This window comes from Oryx dammah, unplaced genomic scaffold, assembly GCF_014754425.2.
Source record: "Oryx dammah isolate SB20612 unplaced genomic scaffold, SCBI_Odam_1.1 HiC_scaffold_9, whole genome shotgun sequence".
Lineage (NCBI taxonomy): Eukaryota > Metazoa > Chordata > Mammalia > Artiodactyla > Bovidae > Oryx > Oryx dammah.
This window is the reverse complement of record NW_024070193.1, coordinates 21,539,859-21,562,477: the sequence shown is the minus strand read 5'-3', so window position 1 is coordinate 21,562,477 and position 22,619 is coordinate 21,539,859. Positions and strand designations below refer to the sequence as shown.

The 22,619-nt window shown below is 41.0% G+C and overlaps 1 protein-coding gene across 24 annotated transcripts in view; it reads left to right on the top strand.

Moving 5' to 3' along the window:
* Positions 1–22,619, top strand: part of CADPS (calcium dependent secretion activator) — a 473,124-nt gene that overhangs the window by 375,098 nt on the left and 75,407 nt on the right. For 10 of the 24 annotated variants that reach the window (XM_040246540.1, XM_040246549.1, XM_040246550.1 and 7 more), the window contains 6 exons: positions 2,412–2,432; positions 3,608–3,764; positions 4,597–4,738; positions 12,478–12,624; positions 15,982–16,137; positions 20,080–20,227. In XM_040246540.1, coding sequence (XP_040102474.1) covers positions 2,412–2,432; positions 3,608–3,764; positions 4,597–4,738; positions 12,478–12,624; positions 15,982–16,137; positions 20,080–20,227 — 771 coding nt within the window. The remainder of the gene's footprint in view (positions 1–2,411; positions 2,433–3,607; positions 3,765–4,596; positions 4,739–12,477; positions 12,625–15,981; positions 16,138–20,079; positions 20,228–22,619) is intronic. The other 14 variants (XM_040246563.1, XM_040246543.1, XM_040246559.1 and 11 more) reach the window with 3 other exon arrangements.

Below are 22,619 nucleotides of genomic sequence, written 5' to 3'. Positions count from 1 at the left end.
GATAAATGTAGAGATTTCCGAAATCAGTCCTTTCACCCAATCACACAACGTCATTAGTCAGTTGATCAAAAATTACCCATCTATGAGCACAGAGACATTTCCCTCAGCCCTGGTGATTTTTTAAAACTGTCCAGCTGATTTCAGGGTAACGCCTGGTCAAGAGACCCTTGGCTGCAACCAAAGAAGTAAAATTTGCCCTAGCACACTGAGGATGAGAGGATGAGGTTTTGCTGCCAAAAGGATGAAGGATGAAATTTTTCTCCTCCTGACCAGTACTCACTGCCATCTTCTCTAGATACCCAGTGAACTCTAGAAAATCAGTAAGTCCTAAACATGAATCTTAGCTGGACCTTAGTGGTCATGCTGTTTGCTGGCACCACACTAATAAAAGTGACAAATGGGATCGCCTCCCCCACAGAAGTTAGTAATCCTTAGAACTACTTTGAATTCCAATATAAAGTAATTAAATATTTCAGAAGAAAACACAATGCCCACCAGCTAAGAATATTGTCATGTGCACACACACCTGTAGTATATATGGTAGCAGTTATCACCCGAATCTCTAAATTACAACATAATTCTGCTCTCAGAGCCTAAGTCATGCACATATACACACCTGCATACACACAGGAATTATACCTTCATGTGCTGTTAACTTCACTTTCCCAATCTCTCTCTCTATGTATACGTATGTATATGTATATATGTATTGTGGTACACATAGGGGTACATATATACATGTAGTTTGTGTAGAAAATATAGAGTGTGTTCAGTGTGGTTGACCATACCCCTAAAGTATACATCTTTGCCTTTAAATAATGAAAAACGCCGGGTAAGTATCTAGAAACCAAAGTACAACTCCTTCTTGTCTTTGGAAAAGATTTCTGAAGATTTTAGACACCATAGACATGTACAAAAATAGAATTCACCTGTATGAGCAAGTTTAAAGTAAATATAGATGTTGTTGTTTTATTTTAAACCTTTGCCTTGCCCAGTCCAGGTTCACAAACTCTGTTCATTTGATTAAAATTAAGAAATGGCTTTTTTGGTGATTGCTGCTCTCGCCTGAATCTTTTTCTCCTTCTTAGTGAGTCAGGTTTGATTATGAGGTTCTGAAAGAATTACTGTGGGTATAGAAAACTAAATTTGGACTTCACTTCTCCAACAACCCCCCTATTTAATCTCTCTTCCTTCGTTAGAATACCAGGTTTCTCTGCCAGATATTAATGGTAATAATTCATATCGCAGTAGTCATTGTTCTTCATAGGGCTGCCAATCTATATGATTATTAATATAACAACTGTAGATAATTTCTCAATAATTTATCAGATTCTAACAAGGGACTAAATTTTCTGTAGAGAGTAAAAATGGGTGCTTCTTAAGGCCTCTGGTTTGCAACTTTTCAATTAAGCTGGTAAGAACCAGGTATGAGGTTGGTCTGAGAAAATTTTTATTTTAGGCATTTAGGATTAGTTTTTGTTTTGTTTCATTTTGTGTTTTTTTTTTTTTTTTTTTTTCTTGTCATCCTAGAGCAAAATTGTGTCTGGGAAGGCATTTCAGTCTCCCCAGTTACTATTTTTTGAACTCACCCTGAAGATGTAAAGCGAAACAAATAACTAAAGCATAAGTACCAGCCAGTGTTTACTATGCCTTTGTGATTAGTGCAAATATCCTCCATCAGGACTGATGAGAATCAGCCCTCCACATAGGGTTGGGTGGCAGCAGTGGGACTTTAGCAAGTTTGAGTGTTTAGGTCTCTGCCTAGAAGGCAGATGGCTAGGAGAGCTCTGGGGGAGGAGTGGAGGGTTTCTCCCTTGGCTGGATTTAGCCAGGTGGTCAATGGAACAAGCCCCAAACCCCAGGGCTCTCACCCTCAGGTGGTAAAACTGCAGTAAAATCTCATCGATTCAGACCCATTTCCTCCTAATTTGTGACAATTCAACTTCAGATGTGGCTCTTTTAATTTCTCTTCAGTAAAATGTTTGACATGATCTCAACTTTCTCTAGAAATTCTAAAGGCTTTTCTTCCAAGTTTTATCCCAGGATCTATGAAATTAAAGCTCCCATCTCTTTTACTTCAATTTATAGGTCAATTTATCTATAATTACTTGAAATTTTAAAAATACTTTTAAGTTTACCATACGCTTAGTGATAGCCAATCAATGAATACATTGTACTTGGGCTCCCATGTATAACCTGCTTTGAAAAGCGGCTAAATGATCATTTTTTTTTAGAAAGCCCAGTAATTGAGGTTTTTTGCTGACAGACTAGCATCTCTTCTCTTCCCTTACTCTGAATCACTAAGGTTTTACTGTAAGTTAAAATGGAAACAGCAGGTGTCTTATTTCCAGCCAAGCTGCCCTTGCAGAATGGTCCATGACTTGATTTTTTCCATTTAATTTCCAAACCAGCCACATGTTGATAAAGGAGAAGTAAGTAAATGAAATCTCATGAAAGAAGAGAGGTGGACCCCTATTCTGCCTCCTGGTGGCTGTTAGAATATCCCCAGATAACTAAGAGATCACAGAAGAGCTTGGCCATTGAACAAACTCTTTAATTTATGGAATTATTTCCATAATCATCTTTCATGTTTTGAAATGCCTTCCCATCTTTTTTTCGATGAATGCTCTGGAAAGTGTTTCCCATGTAAATACTTTATGGCACCGGGTGGGGAGGTAGGGGAATAAAAAGGACTGGCAAATTGTTTTTGTTTTTCTGCTCTCTTTGAAATCAGCAAAAGGGGATAAAAAGGGGGCCTGTTGACACTGCCACTCATTCTGCATGCTCCCTGCCAGAAATGATTAGTCAACATGCATGCATGCCTTTGAATTGCATTCACATCTGGCCCATCTGATGTGAATGTCACCTCTGAGACCCTGCACAATGATTTCCAAGGACCCATGTGCATGAAAATGAGTTACTTCACTGATATTTTTGGTTTTCAATGTACATATGTGTCCAACCCTCAGAAAAGGAAGTCCTAATCTTACTGAGGTCTCCTAGCTTAAAGCCTGATCTTTCCTATAGACAGGATGCAAAACCAGAGGCTCCCTGCTTAAAGAGATTTCAACTCAAAAGTTTCGTGACGATACAACAATGGTTTCCTTTGCCTTGGTATGAAATAGGAGTAACATTTCTAACATGTAGGGAAAACGTGAGTTGCTAAGCTTGTATGAAACCACAGACAAGCCCCAGATGTGTAGAGATAATAAACAATAATTACCAATTTTCAAGTTAGACCAGCAGAAAACCCATAAACACAGTGAAGAAACTCCCAAATTCTAATACTTTAGAGCAAGAACTAGTCAACAAGAGTGATAAAGAGCATGACTCAAAAGGTACTGAGTTATTGTAAATTGAACAGAAGTTCTGTGCCTGTCATTTCTACAGCTGCAGATTTCTAAAGCAGGCCTGGACTCATGAAAAACATTGCCCTGGACCACATAGAGGCGCAGCTATATCCAAAAGTGCTGTTCTCTTTACAATAAAATTACCAAACCCTGCTGGATGCACAGTCTTTAACAGCCAGGGCTTGACGTCACATCTTAGGTCGGAGACAAAAAGCTCATCACCTCTTTACCTGTTGTTTTTCTGCCACATCTCAAAGGCCTTCGCGTGGTGGTCAGACTTGATGGTGGAACATGCCGAGACGTTCCTGTCACTCTTTGCAGTGGACATGGATGCAGCGTTGGAAGTGCAGCCCCCAGACACGTGGGACAGTTTCCCACTGTTTCAGCTGCTGAATGATTTTCTCCGGACTGATTGTATGTATCATCTTTGATTGTTTGTCTTTCTTAAGTAGTGTACAGATAACTGATGACTAAAATGTGTTTATCCCAGGCAGGCTACATGTTGGAAACAGCTCTTCCGAGTTTTATGATTACTTTAAAGGAAAAAAAAAAAGGTTACAGCTGATAAAATTCCCTTTCTTCCAGCAAGTATCCTGTTGCAAGGAAGCCCTCTCTTCACTAGGCAGAAAAACCCAAGCTCAGTGAGAAAGGGGTGCCCATGCCCATGTGTTTTATTTGCTCTTGAATAAGCTAATTAACTTCAGCTCTACACATTTTGAAATTTTAATCAAAAGATGCTTCCTAGATGAAAAACAATTTCAAGCTAAGTAACACCTAGGTGTTTCAGAGTGTCTTAGAGCACCACATAGCCACAAAGTAGACCGTCGTCCTCAGAATGATGAAGGAAAGAAGGGATACAGAATTCTTTCTTCCTGGTAACATAAGTGGGGAAAGGGAGCAGGTACAAAGAAAACCTAAAGGGAAAAAAAGTATCACTTTTTGCTTTTGTTGTTCTTTAGGGGGGCATTCTTTTTTTTCCCTTTTCTGGAGAGTGACACAAATGAGTAAAAGGTTTTTGAATTCCATTATCCCCCCGCCCAGATTGAAGCATGATGCCGTTCATGTACCGTTTGCTTTGCTTCTTCTCCTCCTCCTTCCCATCCTCCTTCTCCTCGTCCTTGTCCTCTTCTCTTTGGCTTTTTAAGAAGCAGTATTTTTAAAAGAGAAAACGGTCCTCTCTATGTCAACACTGTATGCTGATAAAGCTACTGTGGATTCTTACTGAGCTTTTGCTTATCTGTTCTAGATAATTTGTGCAATGGAAAATTTCACAGACACCTGCAAGACCTGTTTGCCCCACTTGTGGTTAGATATGTGGATTTGATGGAGTCCTCAATTGCACAATCCATTCACAGGGGCTTTGAGCGGGAGTCATGGGAACCAGTCAAGTAAGGAAACCTCTTTTGATACTATCGGAGTTTGGGTGCAAATGGCTGGAGAGTCATACACAAATGGATTAATGGTGTCTTATGGTGTTCATTGTTTACATGGACAGAGAACAAACACCTTACTCCCAACTATGATGCTCATACCCTCCTTGTCCAAGGAGGGGAGCGGAGAAGAGGTTGAGAAATGTTTCATAAAATGAAATCTTTGTTTTATTGCACAGGATAGATAAGCAATATGGGATATAAACCTGCCTGTGATATTTGTACTGTGTGTCTTACTCTAGTGGTTTTACCCCTAGGAATTGACGTTTCCCAAAGTGGGTTCCACAGGAGTCTAAGGAGTCAGCAAACTTTTTCATGAAAGACAAGATAGTAAATATTTTGGCTTTTTAAGCCACATGATCTGTATAAGCTCTCCACTCTACAGTAGTGCTAAAGCAGCAACAGACAATAAGTAAATGAACAAGTATAGCTGTATTCCCCTAAAACTTTATTTACAAAAGCAGGAAGCTGGCCTGTGAGCCAGTTTGTCATTTCTTGGCCTAGGCTTTTGAAATGCTCCTCAAAAAAAGGACTTTGTGGCCAGATATGTTTAGGAAACTCTGCATACCCCCTCCTCTACCCAACACCCTTGGTAGCCTCCGAGAAGTAGTTCAAAACTCGGAGAGTACAGTAATACAGAAACTTTTTTGCCCATGCTTCATCTAGACCTTTCTGAATTACTGCTTATTTTCCTAACAGGATATCTATCCTATAGGACCAAGCACAGGAAATCCCATAGGTTGTGATTTTGACAGTTGCCATAGCTGGTTGGCAGATAGACCCTATTAGAAATGGGTTGCAGAATCAGTGCCACCTCCATTCCCCAGCAAGGAAGAAGGGCTGTCATTCAAGGCTGCCAGAGGGTCAGTCTCAGACCCTCCCCCAACCCCTTTTCTGGAGAAGTGAAGAGCTTCTTGAGGGAATTTTCTGATAGGCTTAGAAAAGCTCCGGTAAAGCCTGATAAGAGCTTTGCTCTGTTAGATTCTCTTTTTTTTTTTTTTTTTTTCTGTAAGAAAACCATTTTGTTCTTTTGGTCCTTTACGTCTGTGGGGTGTGGCAACCAGCATGGAGTGAAGTGGGGTGTGTGCCGCACCGTCAGGCACGCCAGAACAGATGTTCAGGAGCCTTCTCTCAACTTGGAAGCCTTTACTTGCACCCTGTCTTTCAGTAGTTTTCTGAATCAAGACTCCCCTTCTAATATTACACTGAATCAGATTCTGACTCATAAAAGAATCAATGCAAAATAGGTTTTTCAACCCATACCCCCCCTCTTTCCACATCTGAGCCACATAAGAAGTCTCTTGACTTGCCCTACTGAGCAGGTTAATAGGCAATAGCTCTTCATTTGCAAGTACCAAAATACATACATACACATATATATATATATATATAAATTTTCGCTTATAATTCTCAGGTTTACAACAGTTTCTTAATACAGCCCTGCTGACTTTCAACTCATGAGAATAGAAATGGGACCTTTGATGATAAAGCATGAACGAGTGTATTTTTTTAAGTGCTCACTCGAATCAAGACAGTTGTCCCATGCAGAATGGTTGTGAAAAAAGAAAAGGGTAAAATGAGTAATACTCACATTTTGAAAATAGCAGTGGTCTTGAAATAGCATTTACTTACTTGGGTTTAAATGGTGAAGGCTGCTACCATCAGCACACACGGGAGGAAATGATGGGCATCCGGATGTTCCTGTTTCTTAAAGGGCCCTAGAGGCAGGGGCTCGTTCTCCAGTTACTAGCCAGAAGGCAAGGGCTTGAACCTCCATAAGTGTCTTCTCATCTGTAAAACTAAGTTTTAAAAACGTCTCTACTCATTATGTGAGATCTGTGCTGAAGCTCTGTGATCATGTCCCTGAAGTCATTTTTAACCTGTTAAATTCTTCAGAAACGTTCTGCACCATAACATATACGTGATCAGTCAGAAGTAAAAGTAGACTCAGAATCATTTTCACAATTGGAAGTCTTGGTCTGGGAATGTTCTCACAGGGTGTTTTTAAGGGGTAGAAATAAATAAAATATGAACTCTCAGATCAGTAATTTAAAGATCTGAAAATTAGCAAACAGTTGATCATTTATGACTAATAACCTAAAAATAGTTTATAGGGATGTGTTTTTCCCTTAAGTAGCTTTTTTCTCTCCTAAACTGTGCTGTGGGTGGGCTCATGAATATGACTGTGGTTTATTTAATTCATACTAAATAGTACATGGTTTTCAGAGTAGGTAGAGGTATTGGAAAATGCCAGCTAATACATAAGCTAAATTTAAATTGTGTGAAATCACCTACATTTTATTAGCTGATTTGTAAACAGAATGTGGATACCACAGAACAGATCTGCAGAATGCCTGGCACATATAAAGGGTATAAAAGGGAATACAAAATTGAGAGCACACCTATATGATAAATCGCTCTACTTCTTACCATGTAAAAAGAAAGTATGAGCTTCTATCTGACCTCTAGATCCTTTTTATCCCCCAAGTGAAAAATGATCTTTTTGGAATGGTTTTCATCAGGGTACTCAAAAATAAGCTGGCTTAGGTAGTTTGCTCAGTCTTCTCTAATTGTGTCACGTGATCCTGCAGCACGCACGCACGCACACGCACAGAAACAAACACCACATCCTTTCTCTCAAACAATTCTTATACTCAAATAGTTCTGTTCTTCTACTTTTCAAAGGTCATTGCTATAGCGCCTGGTTATACATAAAATGACTGAGAAATGCATTGTAAAACTTACTTCAGGAAAAACTGGTACAATTGACTCTTGAACAGCATGGGTTTGAATGGCACAGGTCCACTAATACAGGGATTTTTTTCTGGTAGTAAATATGACAGTTCTACTCAGAGGTTGGTTGAATCCACAGATATGGAACTGAGGGTAGGGAAGAACTATGGGTACAAGGGCTAAGTATAAACGTATATGTGAATTTTTAACTGCACAGGAGTCAGTGCCTCTAAAGCCCCACGTTGTTCAATAATTAACAAAATATTTAAAATGTTAAAGCAAAACAGAACTCTGACAAGGAAATGCTACCAATATAACAAAGTTCCTAAGAAAGGAGTATAAATATTCTTTATCCTTCAGATTTTTCTTCCTTCAAAATATGGTCCTGTAAAAGAAAAGAAAGCATCATTATTTGGCTTTCATACAACTAAAGTCATTTGATAGAAAGGGTGAAATGACTGGGTCCTTGTTGCTGCCTTTCTCTAAAAAGGTGAGCTTCCATCTCTGGAAGAAGAGAAAAGGAGCTGCATCTCCATGTCCATTGACCAGATAGTGGTCGTGATTTGAATCTCCAGGCTTTGGTGGAGAATGTCATCCCGTAGCTTCTCACCACAGCTGAAGTCAGTCAACCTCTCGAGGGCAAGCCTGGCTGGAGCCCATGGCCCTCTCAGAGGTTTCCATCAGGACACATCTTAGGGCTGCCACCCACAGCTGGGCAGGTTGTTCAGAACTCTTCCAGTGGCCCTGGAGTATGAGCTTCTGGTCCTCGCAGATGGACCTCTTTCTACCAGCTTTTAAGAGTTGGTTTGTTGCTAGTCGTGACATCCTGACCTATGTGGAAGAAAACTTAGAAAGCGTCTAATCTAAAGCTTGCAGAAAGCCCTCTGCGGCTCTTTCGCTGACAGATCATTTCCAGTCTCACTTCCTAGCACAAGGAATCCACACTTCACAGTTGCCCCTTTCAGGTCACGGTGATTCTGAATTGTAGAACTAAACACTGCTTCTTGATACATGCACACTAGAAAAACTGGGTTTCTCATTTCTCAAAATGCACTCTCTCTCTCTCTGCCTGAGATAGACATGTGAGAAGTATTAAAATAATGTCTTTTCCCAGATTACTAACGATGTCAATATCTTAATAATAATAAAATGTCAGACCAAAGATACCATAGCAATATGCAGGTGTCCTAGTATGAAAGAGACAAATCTTAGACTAAGAGGCAGAACTCTTTAACTCTGCTAATAACTTGCTAAGTGACCTTGGGCAAATCCAATGACCTTCTCGATCCTCAGTGTCCTCCTTTGTAAAACAGAAACTTGGAATATCCAAGACTTTCTAACAGTGACATTCTAGAAAATCTGATTTTCCGTATTCATTCCATATGCACATTTAATCAGCAGTGCCTCCCTAACCCCTCAGACAGGACCTAGGGCAGGTGTTCAGTAACCAGGTATTGATTAGCTGATATTTATTAAGAAACCCTTACAGGCTGAAAACTGTTAAGAGTACCACAGGAGAACTATGGGGAAAATAAACTGAAAAAAAGAGATACATTCTCCTGAATGGACGTTTCAATCTGGTTGGGTCTGAGCAACATGCACACACAAAAAATGACTTTTGTGGGGAAGGCTGGTAGTGATAGTAAACAAAAAGTTGAGAAACACCCCCTCTAAACTCTAGAAAGATACCAAAGAGTGCCCTATGGACCAAAGTAGGGATTAGACCTAAGGGTACACCGGGAGAGAAGTTTTAGTGTTCAGAGCACACAGACAAGACAAGACATACTATGTATATAGTATATCTTGCTGTATGTATCCATGCAGCAAAGGGTTCATACAATGGAAGGCTTTCTGTGTCTTAAATCTAACCCCATCCAGAAATCTAAAGCAGAAGACTTTGAGAGAAGACCCAACGATACCCTCTCTGCCCAGGACATAAGCATGCTAGTCACTCAGTTGTGTCCAACTCTTTGTGATCCCATGGGCTCTAACCCACCAGGCTCCTCTGTCCATGGAATTCCCCAGGCAAGAATACTGGAGTGTGTTGCCATGCCCTTTTCCAGGGGATCTTCTCGACCCAGGAATCGAACCCAGGCCTCCTGCATTGCAGACAGATTCTTTACCATCTGAGCCACCAGGAAAGCCCCCAAATTAATCCTAGAAGTAAGGAATGACTCTATCATCCATAGAAATGATGAGATGTGCACACATTTGTAATTTTCATCCTTTTGTGAGAGAGCAACTAAGAGTATTTTAATCTAGTGCTCCAGGGATGAGTCCTTTGACATGAATGGGAGCTACCCTGAAAAAGGTCCCCAAACTCATTCAGCAGTCCCCAAAATGAATGAGTCTTAATTTTTAACATGTATATGTTGTTACAATAGCAAATTTTAACATGTATCTGTTGTTATGATTGCAATCTACACTTCTTACACTATCCAGAGATACCCAATTATGATTTTTACAGAGAAGTATGCTGGACTTGTTTCTATGTAGTTGCTGAACAAGCCTCTAAAGTAATAATTTGTCATATCCGTCAGCCACTGCAGGAGCCTGTAGACCTGAGTGCTATAGGAAAATTCCCCCTTTCACATATATATGAGTCACATATAATGCTTGAAATTGACTCTTAGATGATTAATATCCAAATGAATTATCAATAACATTAGTAATACACTATGTTATTTTGCTAAAATCAGAAATGTCAAGCATGTTTCTTCAGCCTTTTAAAACTATATCCCAAGGATATGTCACAGAACGAGAATGTTTCTATGAGTCCAGTACAGCAGTCTGGCCAAATGTCATATTTTGCCAATACAATATGTTTTGATTAATCTAAGTATTTTAAATTTTTTCATGTTTAAAACAAAGCTCATTTCTAATTTGTGTGCCCACCCTCCACTAATATGTTTAAATTGAGTTGCTGTTGCATATATTTGTATGTTATTCATTCCTAGCTACTTTTAATTTGCTCAGAATTGACATTTTAACTTTCCAGGCTGCCATCTCGAAAGATCTTCTAATTCCTTGATCAATATTCAGTGTGTGTATCATTTAATGATCACATTTGCTTATATAGGCTTACACATGTCTCAGTGGAAATCGCCAACGGGTTTATTGCATAGCAGTGTTTAAGAATGAGAACCACCAGGGACTGAATTCAAAGGCAGATTCCCCAGTTAGACAGAGAAACATGGAGGTCAGAGTTCCATTTTCCTTCTACTTAATAGCTTTAGCTAAGCTCTTGATCATTCCCACGAGAGCACCCCTTCGTCCCAAGCAGAGAAGTGTAATTGTCTTTCCCCAAATGTCAAGTGTTAAGGACAAACCTTTGAGACACCTGTTTCCCTTAAGGAAGAGGATGCCGGGCTGGCAATTCTGCATCCTAGGTTCCTCCATCTACCATCCAGGGCTCTATTCCCATTATGAAACGCCAGCTCATTTCTAGAGGGAGACAGATGTCCAGATTATCTCAGGGGTCCAAAATTTCAAACCTATCAGGAGACTTACCCCGCTCAGCAAGCCCAGAGGCAGCTCCAGCCTTTGCAAGAGCTGTGTTAGTCAAATACAGCTTGCCCGGGGCAGAGCTGCTTTGGCAAAACTTGCTCTTCTTCTGCAAGATCCAAAAAGAAAACCTCAACTTCTTTGCCAAAATGCTGTCAACTCCACTTAAACAGGAAGGCTCCTCTCAGATGCAAAGTTAGGCTGGGCTCCACTGTGCCAGTGACTTTGGCTGGATGGAACACCCTTGAAATGCCACTACAGAATCGCACGATGCCAGCTGGTTGAGCAGTATATGACACAGTCCCTCCAAAGAGATGTGGTTGATTCGCTTTGGAGTTTTCGTTGTTTTACTTCCTTTCTTTACTCATAAAGCCATCCATCTCTCTTTCATTACCTCAGTTGATCAATCTTTGCTTAAAAAGAAAACCTGATACAAGGTCACAATTTTTAATTGTTTATTACTTTTTAACTTGAATTTTGACCTTTTACAGAAAATATAAAACTTGATTAATATTCAAATGACAGTCACACAAATCAAGAAACAGAATATCCCCAGCCCCCTACAAGGCCCTGTCATCCTTTCCTCCAGTCTCTGTCTCACTTTCAGAAGTAATTACTTATAACAGGAGACCACATTTTAAATCCTCTTGTGGTCAAAGAATTTACTGTAAGAGCTGAATTTGGAATTTTTTTTCCCTTTTTTGAGTGTAAGCATTTCTCCACATTAATTAGACTTAGTTTGGGAGGGGAGGTCTCCATTTTCTTTAAGTGTTCTATAAAATTATACAAATCTAATCATTCTTGTTGACACAATTCCTTTATCTTTGCCATCAGCCCTGATGCCCCATTGCACAAACACCGTCTTCAGAAGTAGGGGGTTGGAAAGAATTCAGGTTTTGTCCACTATCATTATGTCTGGGTTCAAGTGGGTGAATTTCCTGCTCCAACTTGTATCTACTCTCTGACTTAAGAAATGTGCCTCCATCAAAAATAACTCATAAACAAGAGTGAAAAAATCCGAGTGTTCTACCCTTTCTATCAGTCCCAGCTACTTCACTACAGCCCTCGCCACAGCAATGCCAAGAATCCCATCAACTTAAAGTTTTTTGTCTGAGACAGGTCCAGACCCTCCCAGCAGTGGCTCTGGGAACGGAAAGGCCCCTCACACAGGCATTGAAATAACATGTGTAACATCACTGTATAAAGGTGTCCATGAGTGTCCACACTTTTCAGTCTCTCTGTGGTTAATTTTTTTCCCATTAATTTTTATCATTTCTCTCTGAACAACTGAGCCACACCACAGCTCCCATCCGTAAGCTGCTTTCTGAAATGTGTCGCTTACGTTTCCGCCGTTGTCTTTCTGTGGACTTAGCCAGTTTATTTACAACTGTCGCGTGCTTCTGCCACATCTGCATTGTCACTGTGATGGTATTTTTTCTTTCTGTCTGTTTCTTCCACAGGAGTTTAACCAGTAATCTACCCAATGTGAACCTACCCAATGTGAACCTTCCCAAAGTACCAAATCTACCAGTTAACATCCCTCTAGGCATCCCACAAATGCCTACTTTTTCGGCACCGTCATGGATGGCTGCTATATATGATGCTGAGTGTGTATTCAGTTCACATTAGATCTCATTTAATTTAAGTGATCTTGGCATGGATATGTATTGTTTATTTCTATACATCCTATATAACAGAGATGGAGATGGATAATTAGACATATTTTGCTGATCATACAGAGACAATATTGTTTATTTCTGGCATGCAGTGTGTTTGTAAGACGTTGGCTATATATACCGCACTAACAATTTGTCTTACGCCCACTGAATGTTTGAGAACTGTGTTTCACTTCCTGAATTCCTTTGCAAAAGGCTTCTTCCCATGTTTTGCTTTTTTTGTTGTTGTTTTTTTCCTAATCCAGGTGACATGACTTTAGAAATTAATCACCCAAAAATAGTCCAGGAAACATCTTTGCTGGGCTGGCCAGTCATCTGGCTTGATCCAAATCAGAGAGAAAAGCACACCTATCTAGAAGCTGGTTTCGGTTTTTTTTTGTTAATAAAAAATTCCTAGATGATGTTTAAACCATAAAGCATATTTCTGGTGTCAGCAAATGGCAGAATATAGTAACAGTATGTTCTGGGCTAAACAAAAATCTCTGAATGGATCAAGCCTTAGTAATGTAAATGTTATGTAAAGGACGTTCCAAGGTCATAATACAATTTGGAGCATTGAGATCTAGGTAGCAAGAAGATCTCTGAATCTGAGAATGCAGTGCCATTAAATTGGGGATGGGCATATCATCTGTGGTTTCAGTGTAGCTAGGGCCTTTCTCTGTATTCATTCAAATGCCAGCAATTTACGGGCTTTTTCCATGGAGGTCAGGTCACCCCTTTAAAGCCAGTAGTTTGAAGGGTGGAGGTTGAGAAGTCATTTCTTCTAGCCTAGGAAATGAATCTTCTCTCCCTCTTTCCTAAGCAAGAAGAAGATCCAGCACCCCAAAATCCTCCCTCAGGAAAATTAAATTAGAACCACATGCATGATTTAATAAGTGAAAGAAGGTTTAGTGATCCTACACCCTCCTTTGATCCTTGTCTTAGACCACAGCTAATTATAGCCCAGATCAGCTTTTTCTTGAAAGAATAAATTGGCATATTTTCAAAGGGAAGTGTTATTATCAAAGGAATAAAAAATGATCTGAAACTGGCAGTGATGTTTTGAAATCTCAGAATCGCATTCATCAAGATGGCCTTCCATGTTTTTATTTCTGCAGTAATCCAGGTAGAGAACAGAACTTTAGAATGATTGCTCTACTTGGCTTCTCCAAAGCCACCTAACATTTTTTTAAAACTCGTATATTTGCTCACAAGTTCACAAAGAAATCATCTGGTCAATGTGTCTGATTTTCTTTTGAAGACAAATTAAAACCTCCAAAATTTGTATACGGGAGGGAAAAAAAAAAAAACTTAAAAAAAAAACCATAAATCATATTCATGCTAAGATGACTATATGAAAAGTTAGATTAGGTAGTATCTGTTAAAAATTTAAAAATAAATATCTGAAAGCTTCCCTTACCTCTTTCTGTGCATGCTCTGTGACATGTTTTTGAAAAGATATGAATCAAGACATTGTAATAAAGCAGATAATGGTCTCCGTTCAATTAATTAAGGCATGAGTGGGAACACATTTTGGTAACTGCTCAGCAATCAAAATAATCTTGGTGCTATTGCCTTAACATTAACAGTTTATCTTAAAAATAAAAAGAAAATATTCTTTTCCTCATGTCAAAACTTAATAATAAGCTCTTCAAAGAAAAAAGAAAAAAAAACCCTAGAAGAATTTTTTGAAACTCTGAAACCAGATGGGTGTCAAAATGTTGTTGTAATAAATACCAATTATTGCATTCATATGTACTTAATGATTTAAAACATACAACCATGCAGTTCCAAAACGGGGTTTAGATTAGACAAAGTTGGGGTTTCTTTTTCCCAAGCCTAGGACAGGATAGGGGGAAGGCCAAACTTTGACGATGCATTCCCCCACTTTTGAACAGTGCCTACCACAGTATCTTGAAAGAAGGTGTAGATTCTCAGTCACCCACCAGGAAATGCCTGATTCTATATCTTTTCATGATTTCAGTTTCCTCCTTTGCCACCTTTCATTTTAAGGACGTGTTTCCATGTTACCTGCTCCTCCGTGTCAGATACATCTACGTACTGACCTCAGACTGGTCTGTCCTTGAAAACGTGATCCTGTTGGTGCAGGCCGTGGGCTCCCTCCCGGCATGTTGGGAGTCTGCCCCCCGACCCCACCCCCACCCCCCCGCAGTAGCTGTGTATGCACTTATGCACTAGCTATATTTCTCTCTCTGAAGCATTAATTCAATGCAGCTGGCATCTGTCACAATAGAAACACCCACTCTCATCTGTTTCTATAGACGATGTCAGAACAAGTGGTAATGCATGGTATGTTGGACATTTTATAAATTGCCGTGTTAGCATTAGTGGTATGCGAGGAAGGGGGTGGGGGGTGGCCACCCTTTAGAGCTCCCAATGGAATTGTTTTAAAAGAGGAAGCCAGCCAGAGAAGGTTGAGAGGGTGGGAGGTGGAGCAGTTTCCATACACAGGCTTTCCGTCGCTGCCCCAGGTAGATGTTTCTTAAACGTCATTGTACAGAAAGGAATCGAGACCAGTTTCTCCATCTGTACAGAGGACTGGGTAAGATGGTGCAACAGTACAGGAGCTCGGGTTTTGTGCCCTAAAGCTTTGCAAATATTCCTTGTCCACTCACCTCCCCCCACAACCCACCCTGTCCTGGGGCTGTCATGCAATGGGCTGGTCTATGAAAATTGGAATAATAACCAAACTGAGCAAGAATCTCGGATTCAAGGCATCCAGGTGTACTCGGCTTGGTTTGAGTCACCCTAATTTCTTTCCAGCTCTTCAAGGGAGAAAGTGGGTCCTCGCTCACCACTTTGTTAGCACTGTCCTTTTACAACTGAAAGTCTTGTGCAGTCTCCAAGAGGCCTCCGCTCTGGAGGGGAGCTGGGGAAATGCATGAAACCCTGAATTCTAATAACTGCATGTTGCCATGTAGTTATTATCCGTTGAGACCTACTTCTCCCCCTGGTTCGTGGCCTTCATCTGAATCATCACATATGTTAATGTGGTTATTAAAAGAAGGCTGATTTTTACCATACATTGTTCGAGTGATGGGGCAACACGTCCTCAGACTTCTCACTGGTCTGGAATAATTGGCCGAACAAAGCCTGCTAAGTCATGTATGGTAAAACTCTAATCTGCTAGTGGAGATTGCCCCCACCTCCACCGCCAACACTCGTCGTTTTGTATGTGGAAGCCACTGTTTGCCTTAAGCCTTCTGGTCGCCCCCCTTGTTCTGTGTCAGCTTTTGCAGAACCCTCGGCCAGTGGGTGACACTTGTTTTCTCATTTTTATCCTGCCAGTAATGGATCAGGCACTTCAGAAGATCTATTCTGGAAACTCGATGCCCTGCAGACCTTCATTCGGGACTTGCACTGGCCCGAAGAAGAGTTTGGAAAGCACCTGGAACAACGGCTGAAGCTGATGGCAAGTGACATGATCGAATCTTGTGTCAAAAGGTGAGCACAGGTGGCTGGACAGGTTCTGCACACCTTCCCCGCTGTGCACTGACTCAGAAAGGGCTGGGTGGCTGCTCTGAGTCAGCCGTCATTTGGAGTGTCTGGGAGAAGGTGACTGCTTGTCATAGTCACCTGGAGTGGTGACCACACTGCAGCTTCTGTTCACCTTACCACATCTTGCCAAACCCAACAAAAGGGGGCACAAACTAAGGCTGCCCATGTTTTCATTCAGCTCTGTGAGGAAAGGGTCCTTCTTGTCTCTGTATCCTTAATACCCATAAGTGTCTGGCGCAAAATGTTAATATGTAGTTGTTAAATGTATGAGTGTATGTGTGAGTGGACAGCTGGCTGAAAACAAAGAGGAGAACCTACTAATCCACTCTTTTAAGCACAGGGAGCAGGCATCTCTTGACTCTCCAGTGATGTGGACAAGCCCTCCACAGCACCGTTCGTTTTGTGAGCACATACCACATGCTGACCATGAGTTATCTTGCCCACAATCTGACTAGATAGCAACAAAGAGGCATGAGACATTACTTGTGCGCTCTGGTTTCCTACACATTGCCCATTTTGTCACCATGGCATGTGGGATTGAGGTGGGGATGCTGCATTTGTCCTTTCTAGGTAGACTTTCCAGAGAAATAAGAAAATGAGGACTGGAAACAAAAACTGTTTGGGCTCCTCCTGTCTGCCAGGCCCAGTGCTGAGTTCTTGGCACTCCAAGAAGGGTGGGAGATCGTATCCCTTCCCTCATGGAGTGTCTATATCTGAATATCAGAGAGAAAGAGGAGATTTGTCTGGTTTGACATCATTATCATCACCCTGTCTATCTCCAGACACACATCCAAGTTCCTTTTCCAGTCCATAACTGTTTCATTATCTTTCCTCGCTCACAAAAACCCCCCGTCTCCCAGACACCACAGACTCCTCTGGATCTCCAGATGTTGTGTAGTTGAGTTGATGGATCAGTTGTGTGTGATGGGGGCTGGGTTTGGCTGTGAGTGATCTGAATCTGGTATCTTATATCTTGCAAGAATAGACGAGAAGGAATAGCATCAGAACTGGAAGCCAAAAAGGCAAAAGAACAGCACAATCCCAGGTTGGGGAGCATCACAGCAGGAATTGGGAAAGGGGCTGTGTGCACCGAGGACTCTGGGCAGGTGTCTGTCTGATGGCACTTCTAAGAGCTTAAAGTCCTAGGGACTCAGGTTTTGTGTTTTACTCTTTTCTTCCCAATCGTAGAACCAAAGACAAGCCTATTTCTCAAACCAGTGGTCAAAATCTTTCCTTAAGGTTTTGATTCCCCCCACTTCCTACATGGTCATTTTTAGGAAAAGCAAATCTTTCCCTAAAGCCATACCACCCACCAAAAAATCCTTGCAGGGCAGTCTCCCTGTGCTGAAAAGTTCTCCTTTGATCTACAACTAGATGCACAATTCTAGCTACACATTGGCTACAGTGCACTAGAATGAAGCCTTACTAGCTTCTGGTCTCTTCACACAATTGTACACAAAGAGTTGTTTGCCCTTTTCTGAGAAGCCAGACTTCTGAGTATGGAGTAAGAAATACCGAGATGCTGTAGGGAAAAGGGAAGACACAGGGATGTAAAAGGTAGATAGTGACTCTATTTCCTCCCTCACCACATGGCTTGGCTAGCGGGATCTTAGTTCCCCAACCAGGGATTGAACCTGCCACGCCCTCTGCTGTGAAAGTTCGGAGTCCTAACCACTGGGCTGCCAGGGAATTCCCCTTATCACACATCTTTACGGTTCATCCACCACCAAGACTGTGGGCTGCTGAAAAGCAGGAAGTGTATCTTGTTCATTCTGAGCTCCTAACCTTCCTCAGGTCCCCTCCTCATGCCTGACACATAGCAGCTGTTAGGTAACCTTTTGTGAACAGAAGTTGGTCAGCTTCACATGTACACCTAAACTGGACACATAAATTTCCCGATGTCCCTTTCAATTGAGGCCCCAACAAAAGCAGATCAGAGCAAGCATAGCGGCAAATACCATCCCCAGACCCCCAGATTCAGCAGTTAAAAATTGAAGAAGTCCTTGGATGTTGTAAGACATAGAACGTACATGAGTAGAGCCTAGACCGTTAGCTTTCCTCTTTGGGAAAGAATAAAAGGGTCTTGTTCTAGAAGGACAAGAACGTTACTACATAGGTGTAAATGCTCAGTGCCTGAAAGTCAATCAGGCATTCATTTCAAAGTTTCTCAGCAGTCGAAATCATACATTTGATGGAGCTTCTGGTCTCCTTTATGTGAGATCCACACAAAATAAGGCACCCTAACCACCCTCTGAGAGGCAGTGTAGTAACTGACCTTGGTTTTTCCATCCCATGGAGCCCTCTCAGTCATATTAATTTTGCATTCAGCTTCCTTTTTTCATAGCCACACACACCAAGGGCTATGAACAGCTCTCCTGTGAAAACAGAAGACGATTACTTCATTGTAAGGGAGTGATTTAGCATTTCCATTTCTCAAATTGGGGCCGGAACTGGCACACAAACCTCAGAAGATCAGCGCAGGGACCTATCCAAGTCAGTCCGCATCAGGCCCCCTTTTCACAAAACCAGAAAGCAATGTATTTTCAACGTAGCTTAAAATGATCATCATGATTAGAAAGCTTCAGTGCACCGAGTCTTTGGGAGCCAAGATACATTTATCTTTAACATGATCATATAATATATAGGAGTGTTTTAAGGGTTTTTTTTTCCTTTTAGTTCTTTTTTTTTTTTTTTCTTAAGAACTGGGCTTCCAACCTTAGAAATTATACTTGGCTTCCCTGCATGCACCCAGGGTGTGTTAGCAAGCTGGCATCCTTTCCTGAGCTAACTAGCTGTGTGGTCCTCCCTATGCACTGTTAGAAAACTGCTACAAATACCTCTTAAAGTAGTGCTGTCCTGGTGGCTGCGTGATCTCCAGAACCTGACCGTGAACAATGCTCAAAAGATGCACCAGACAGAAGGAGCATTATTAAAGCCACTTACTAACCAGGTGCTTTTTTTTTAGAGACATGTCATGACATTGACCCACTTCTCTGAAACCTCTTAAAATCTTAACTGGCCCCCTTTACAATGCTGATATCAAGGATTACATCTCCGCCCTGTATTACCACCTGCTCATGTCAGACTAGGTTTTTCCTGTGAGCAGTTAGCACATTGATGGGATCATAATTTCAAAATCAAGTCACTTTAAGTTTCCACCGTTGTATACTTCTTAAAATGGTAAGTACATTATGATGCTTTTACTTGTAAAAATAATATAATCTTATTGCAAAGCAATACTTTAACATTGCAAAAACCCAGAAACAGCCAAAAAAAAAACCATAGTAGAAGCACTCTCCAGGACCACTCCTCCTAATTTCAGTCTCCTCCCCAAAGGTAACCATCCTATATTTTTAGTCTTTAGAGCAATATAATAAACTTGTTGAATTTTTTTTTTATATCTCTCTCTTTCACAACCAGATAGAGGGAAAAAATAATGTCATTTAAGATATTTCCCACCATGAGATTTTTTAACATTAGAAACTGCTTTAGGGGGTGGGGGTGGTTGTTTTGTAATGAAGTATTTCAACGTAGTCAGCTGCAAATGTGAGCGAACTTATATATGCTATAATGCTGTAATTGAGTTTTTGTTCATTCATTCATTCTTCTGCAATTAGGGTTCTCCATAGCATGTAAACTATAGACAGAAATACGCCGAGCTACAGGTGTTCCATGTGGTGCAGAGAAAGGAAGGGTTTACGTGGCTGTCTCTGTGAATAGGCTTCCTTAGCTGGGAAAGTCATTTTTAAAAGAACACATGTGAAGTCATTGTCGATTGAAACTGATTACAGCCTTCAATTTTCTTTTTCACTGACCTCTCAGAAAATGTCTCCTCCACCTGCTGCCATCTGAATGCTGAATCGGTCTTTTCCTACTTTGTTTTAATAGAACCAGGATTGCATTTGAAGTTAAGCTGCAAAAAACCAGTCGATCAACAGATTTCCGAGTCCCACAGTCAATATGCACCATGTTTAATGTTATGGTTGATGCCAAAGCTCAATCAACAAAACTTTGCAGCATGGAAATGGGCCAAGAGGTAAAAAAAAAAAAAAATACAGATTTCATCCCCTCCACCATTGATCATGTAGAAGAAAACTTCACAAATTCCTTCCATCTACTCTAGCCTGCTAGTTTCAGAAATACACTCTAACATGGATCAAGCCACAAATGAATGTTTGCTGTCTGTTCGTTAAGTAAATTTCTAAGGCATGTGCTGATGACTATGCCAGTTACTTGGAAGTGATTCTCGGCTGGGCTTGGGGTGGCCATAAAGTTCCTTTAAGTCAGATCAAGCTTGATGACCTTATCTGTTGGGCTGGCATCTCCAGCAGGTGTGTTTGACAGAATGCAAGTAATTTTCACATGGGAAATGCATTTCATTACCTGAGCATCTGGGCAGCAGGAGAGAGCTCTTCTTAGCATCACACAGCCTCCAGGATGTATAGCAGTAGCTTACCCTGCCACCCAGTCCCCAGCCAGCAGGCTTTGAACTTCCAAGAAATCCCAGGCTTTTCATTTTCCTTAGACTGAGTGGATTGTGAATCTTCCCTGACCAAAAGTTTAGTCCTTTGCTAAGTTTCCAATCCCAAAGTGGTATTTAAAATGTAAAGGAGAAAGAAACAGCAACTTGGGCTTGATTAAAGACTATCACGATCATTTTTCTCTGATGGCCTTAAGCCAGCTAGATATTCATATACCAATTTAGAATTAATTCAGAAACATTTCTGGCAACTCTCATGTTGTTGCCAATTGGCATAAATTGCTCCTAAATCAGATCTTTCGATACCAGCCTTATATGCTCAGAATTTTTACTAAATTATATTTGCTCCTTATTCGTTATTTATTTTCTCTTTCAGCACCTTCCATTTTTAAATGTGGGTTGGTGGTATTCTCTTCCTGGCAAGACTGTCTCTAACCTTCTTTCCCCTCCAAGTCAGCTTCCTCAGCCATCCTTGTTAGCTGCTGCTCCTGATGGATTTTCTTGTAGGGTACCTTGCCCCGGGGGCCTGTGTTCTGAGCACTACGCTCAAATGCAAGGTGCCAGTCGTTCTCTTTGCTGGCTCTATTCACTGCATGAGAACTATCTGGAGCAGTAGGTATCCAGTTTCAGTGCCTATCAGACTCATCCAGAGTCTTTTTAAAACCCAGATTGTTGGGTCTCACCCCACTCGAGTTTCCGATAGGTCTCGGGTGTGGTCCAAGAATTTGTATTTTTGACAAATTTCCTAGTGATGCTGCTGCTGCTGGCTGGTCTGGAGACCCCATTGTGAAAACCACTGGTCTGGAGGCTTACTATCCAAAAAGAGATATGGAGAAGAGCTGAGGTGTGACAAGCCAGCCTCCTGAGAAAGGCTTAGGTTAGATGGGCATCCATACCCTGGTTCTTTTCCCTGGGCGGTGCTGCAAACTGGAGCTGATCAAGTCACTCGGCTTCTTCAAACCTCAGTCTCCTCATCTGTAAAAGGATAGTTTCATTAAGGCTGTTTTTAGCTGTCGATTCTTCAGACCTCACCAAGAAGGCCAGCATATGGAATGAATAAAATTGTTCTGGATGAAATGGAGGGGGCAGGAATTCAAGAAATAGGGGGCCCAGAGTCCAAGCTACCATATTCCACTCCACCTCTGCACTTCTTCACTGCCCACCAGCCACCTACCCACCCACACTTCTCTGGGGGACTCTGAACAATCTTATAGGCTTCACAGAGTCTACTTTAAAAACCTGTTCTTAGTGATATCTAAAGTTCATTAAAATACCTTTGAATTCAAACTCCGAAGTACCATCCCTTCTAAATGTTTCTCCCTTTGAGCTTTTTTATATTATGAGATATAATTCACATACCATAAAATTCAGCCTTTTAAAGAGTACGATTCAGTCATTTTTAGTATATTCACAAAATTGTGCAGCCATCACCACAGTCAGTTGTAGGACATTTTCATCCCCCTGAAAAGAAACTCAGACCCATTAGTAGGAATTCCTCAACTCTCCCTTCCCAACACTAGATAACCACCCCTCTACTTACAGTCTCCAAGGATTTGCCTATTCTGAGCTTTTCATATCACTGGCATCTCATGTGTAACCCTTGAAAATCTGGTTTCTTTCACATAGCAAAGTGTCTTCAAGATCACACATTGTTATTGCATGTATTCATATTTCCTTTTTATAGCTGAATAATATTCTGTTACATGAATATACCACACTTCGTTTATCACTTCGTCAGTTGATAGACATTTGAGTTGCTTCTGTTTTTTAGCTACTACGAGTAATGCTTCTGCAAACATTCCTGTCCACATTTTCATGTGGACCTCTGTTTCACTTCTCTTGGATATATACCTAAGAGTGAAATTGCTGGGTCTTACGGTAACTCTGTGTTTACCTTGTAAGGAACAATCAAACTGTTGTGCAAAGTGGCTGCACCATTTTACATTCC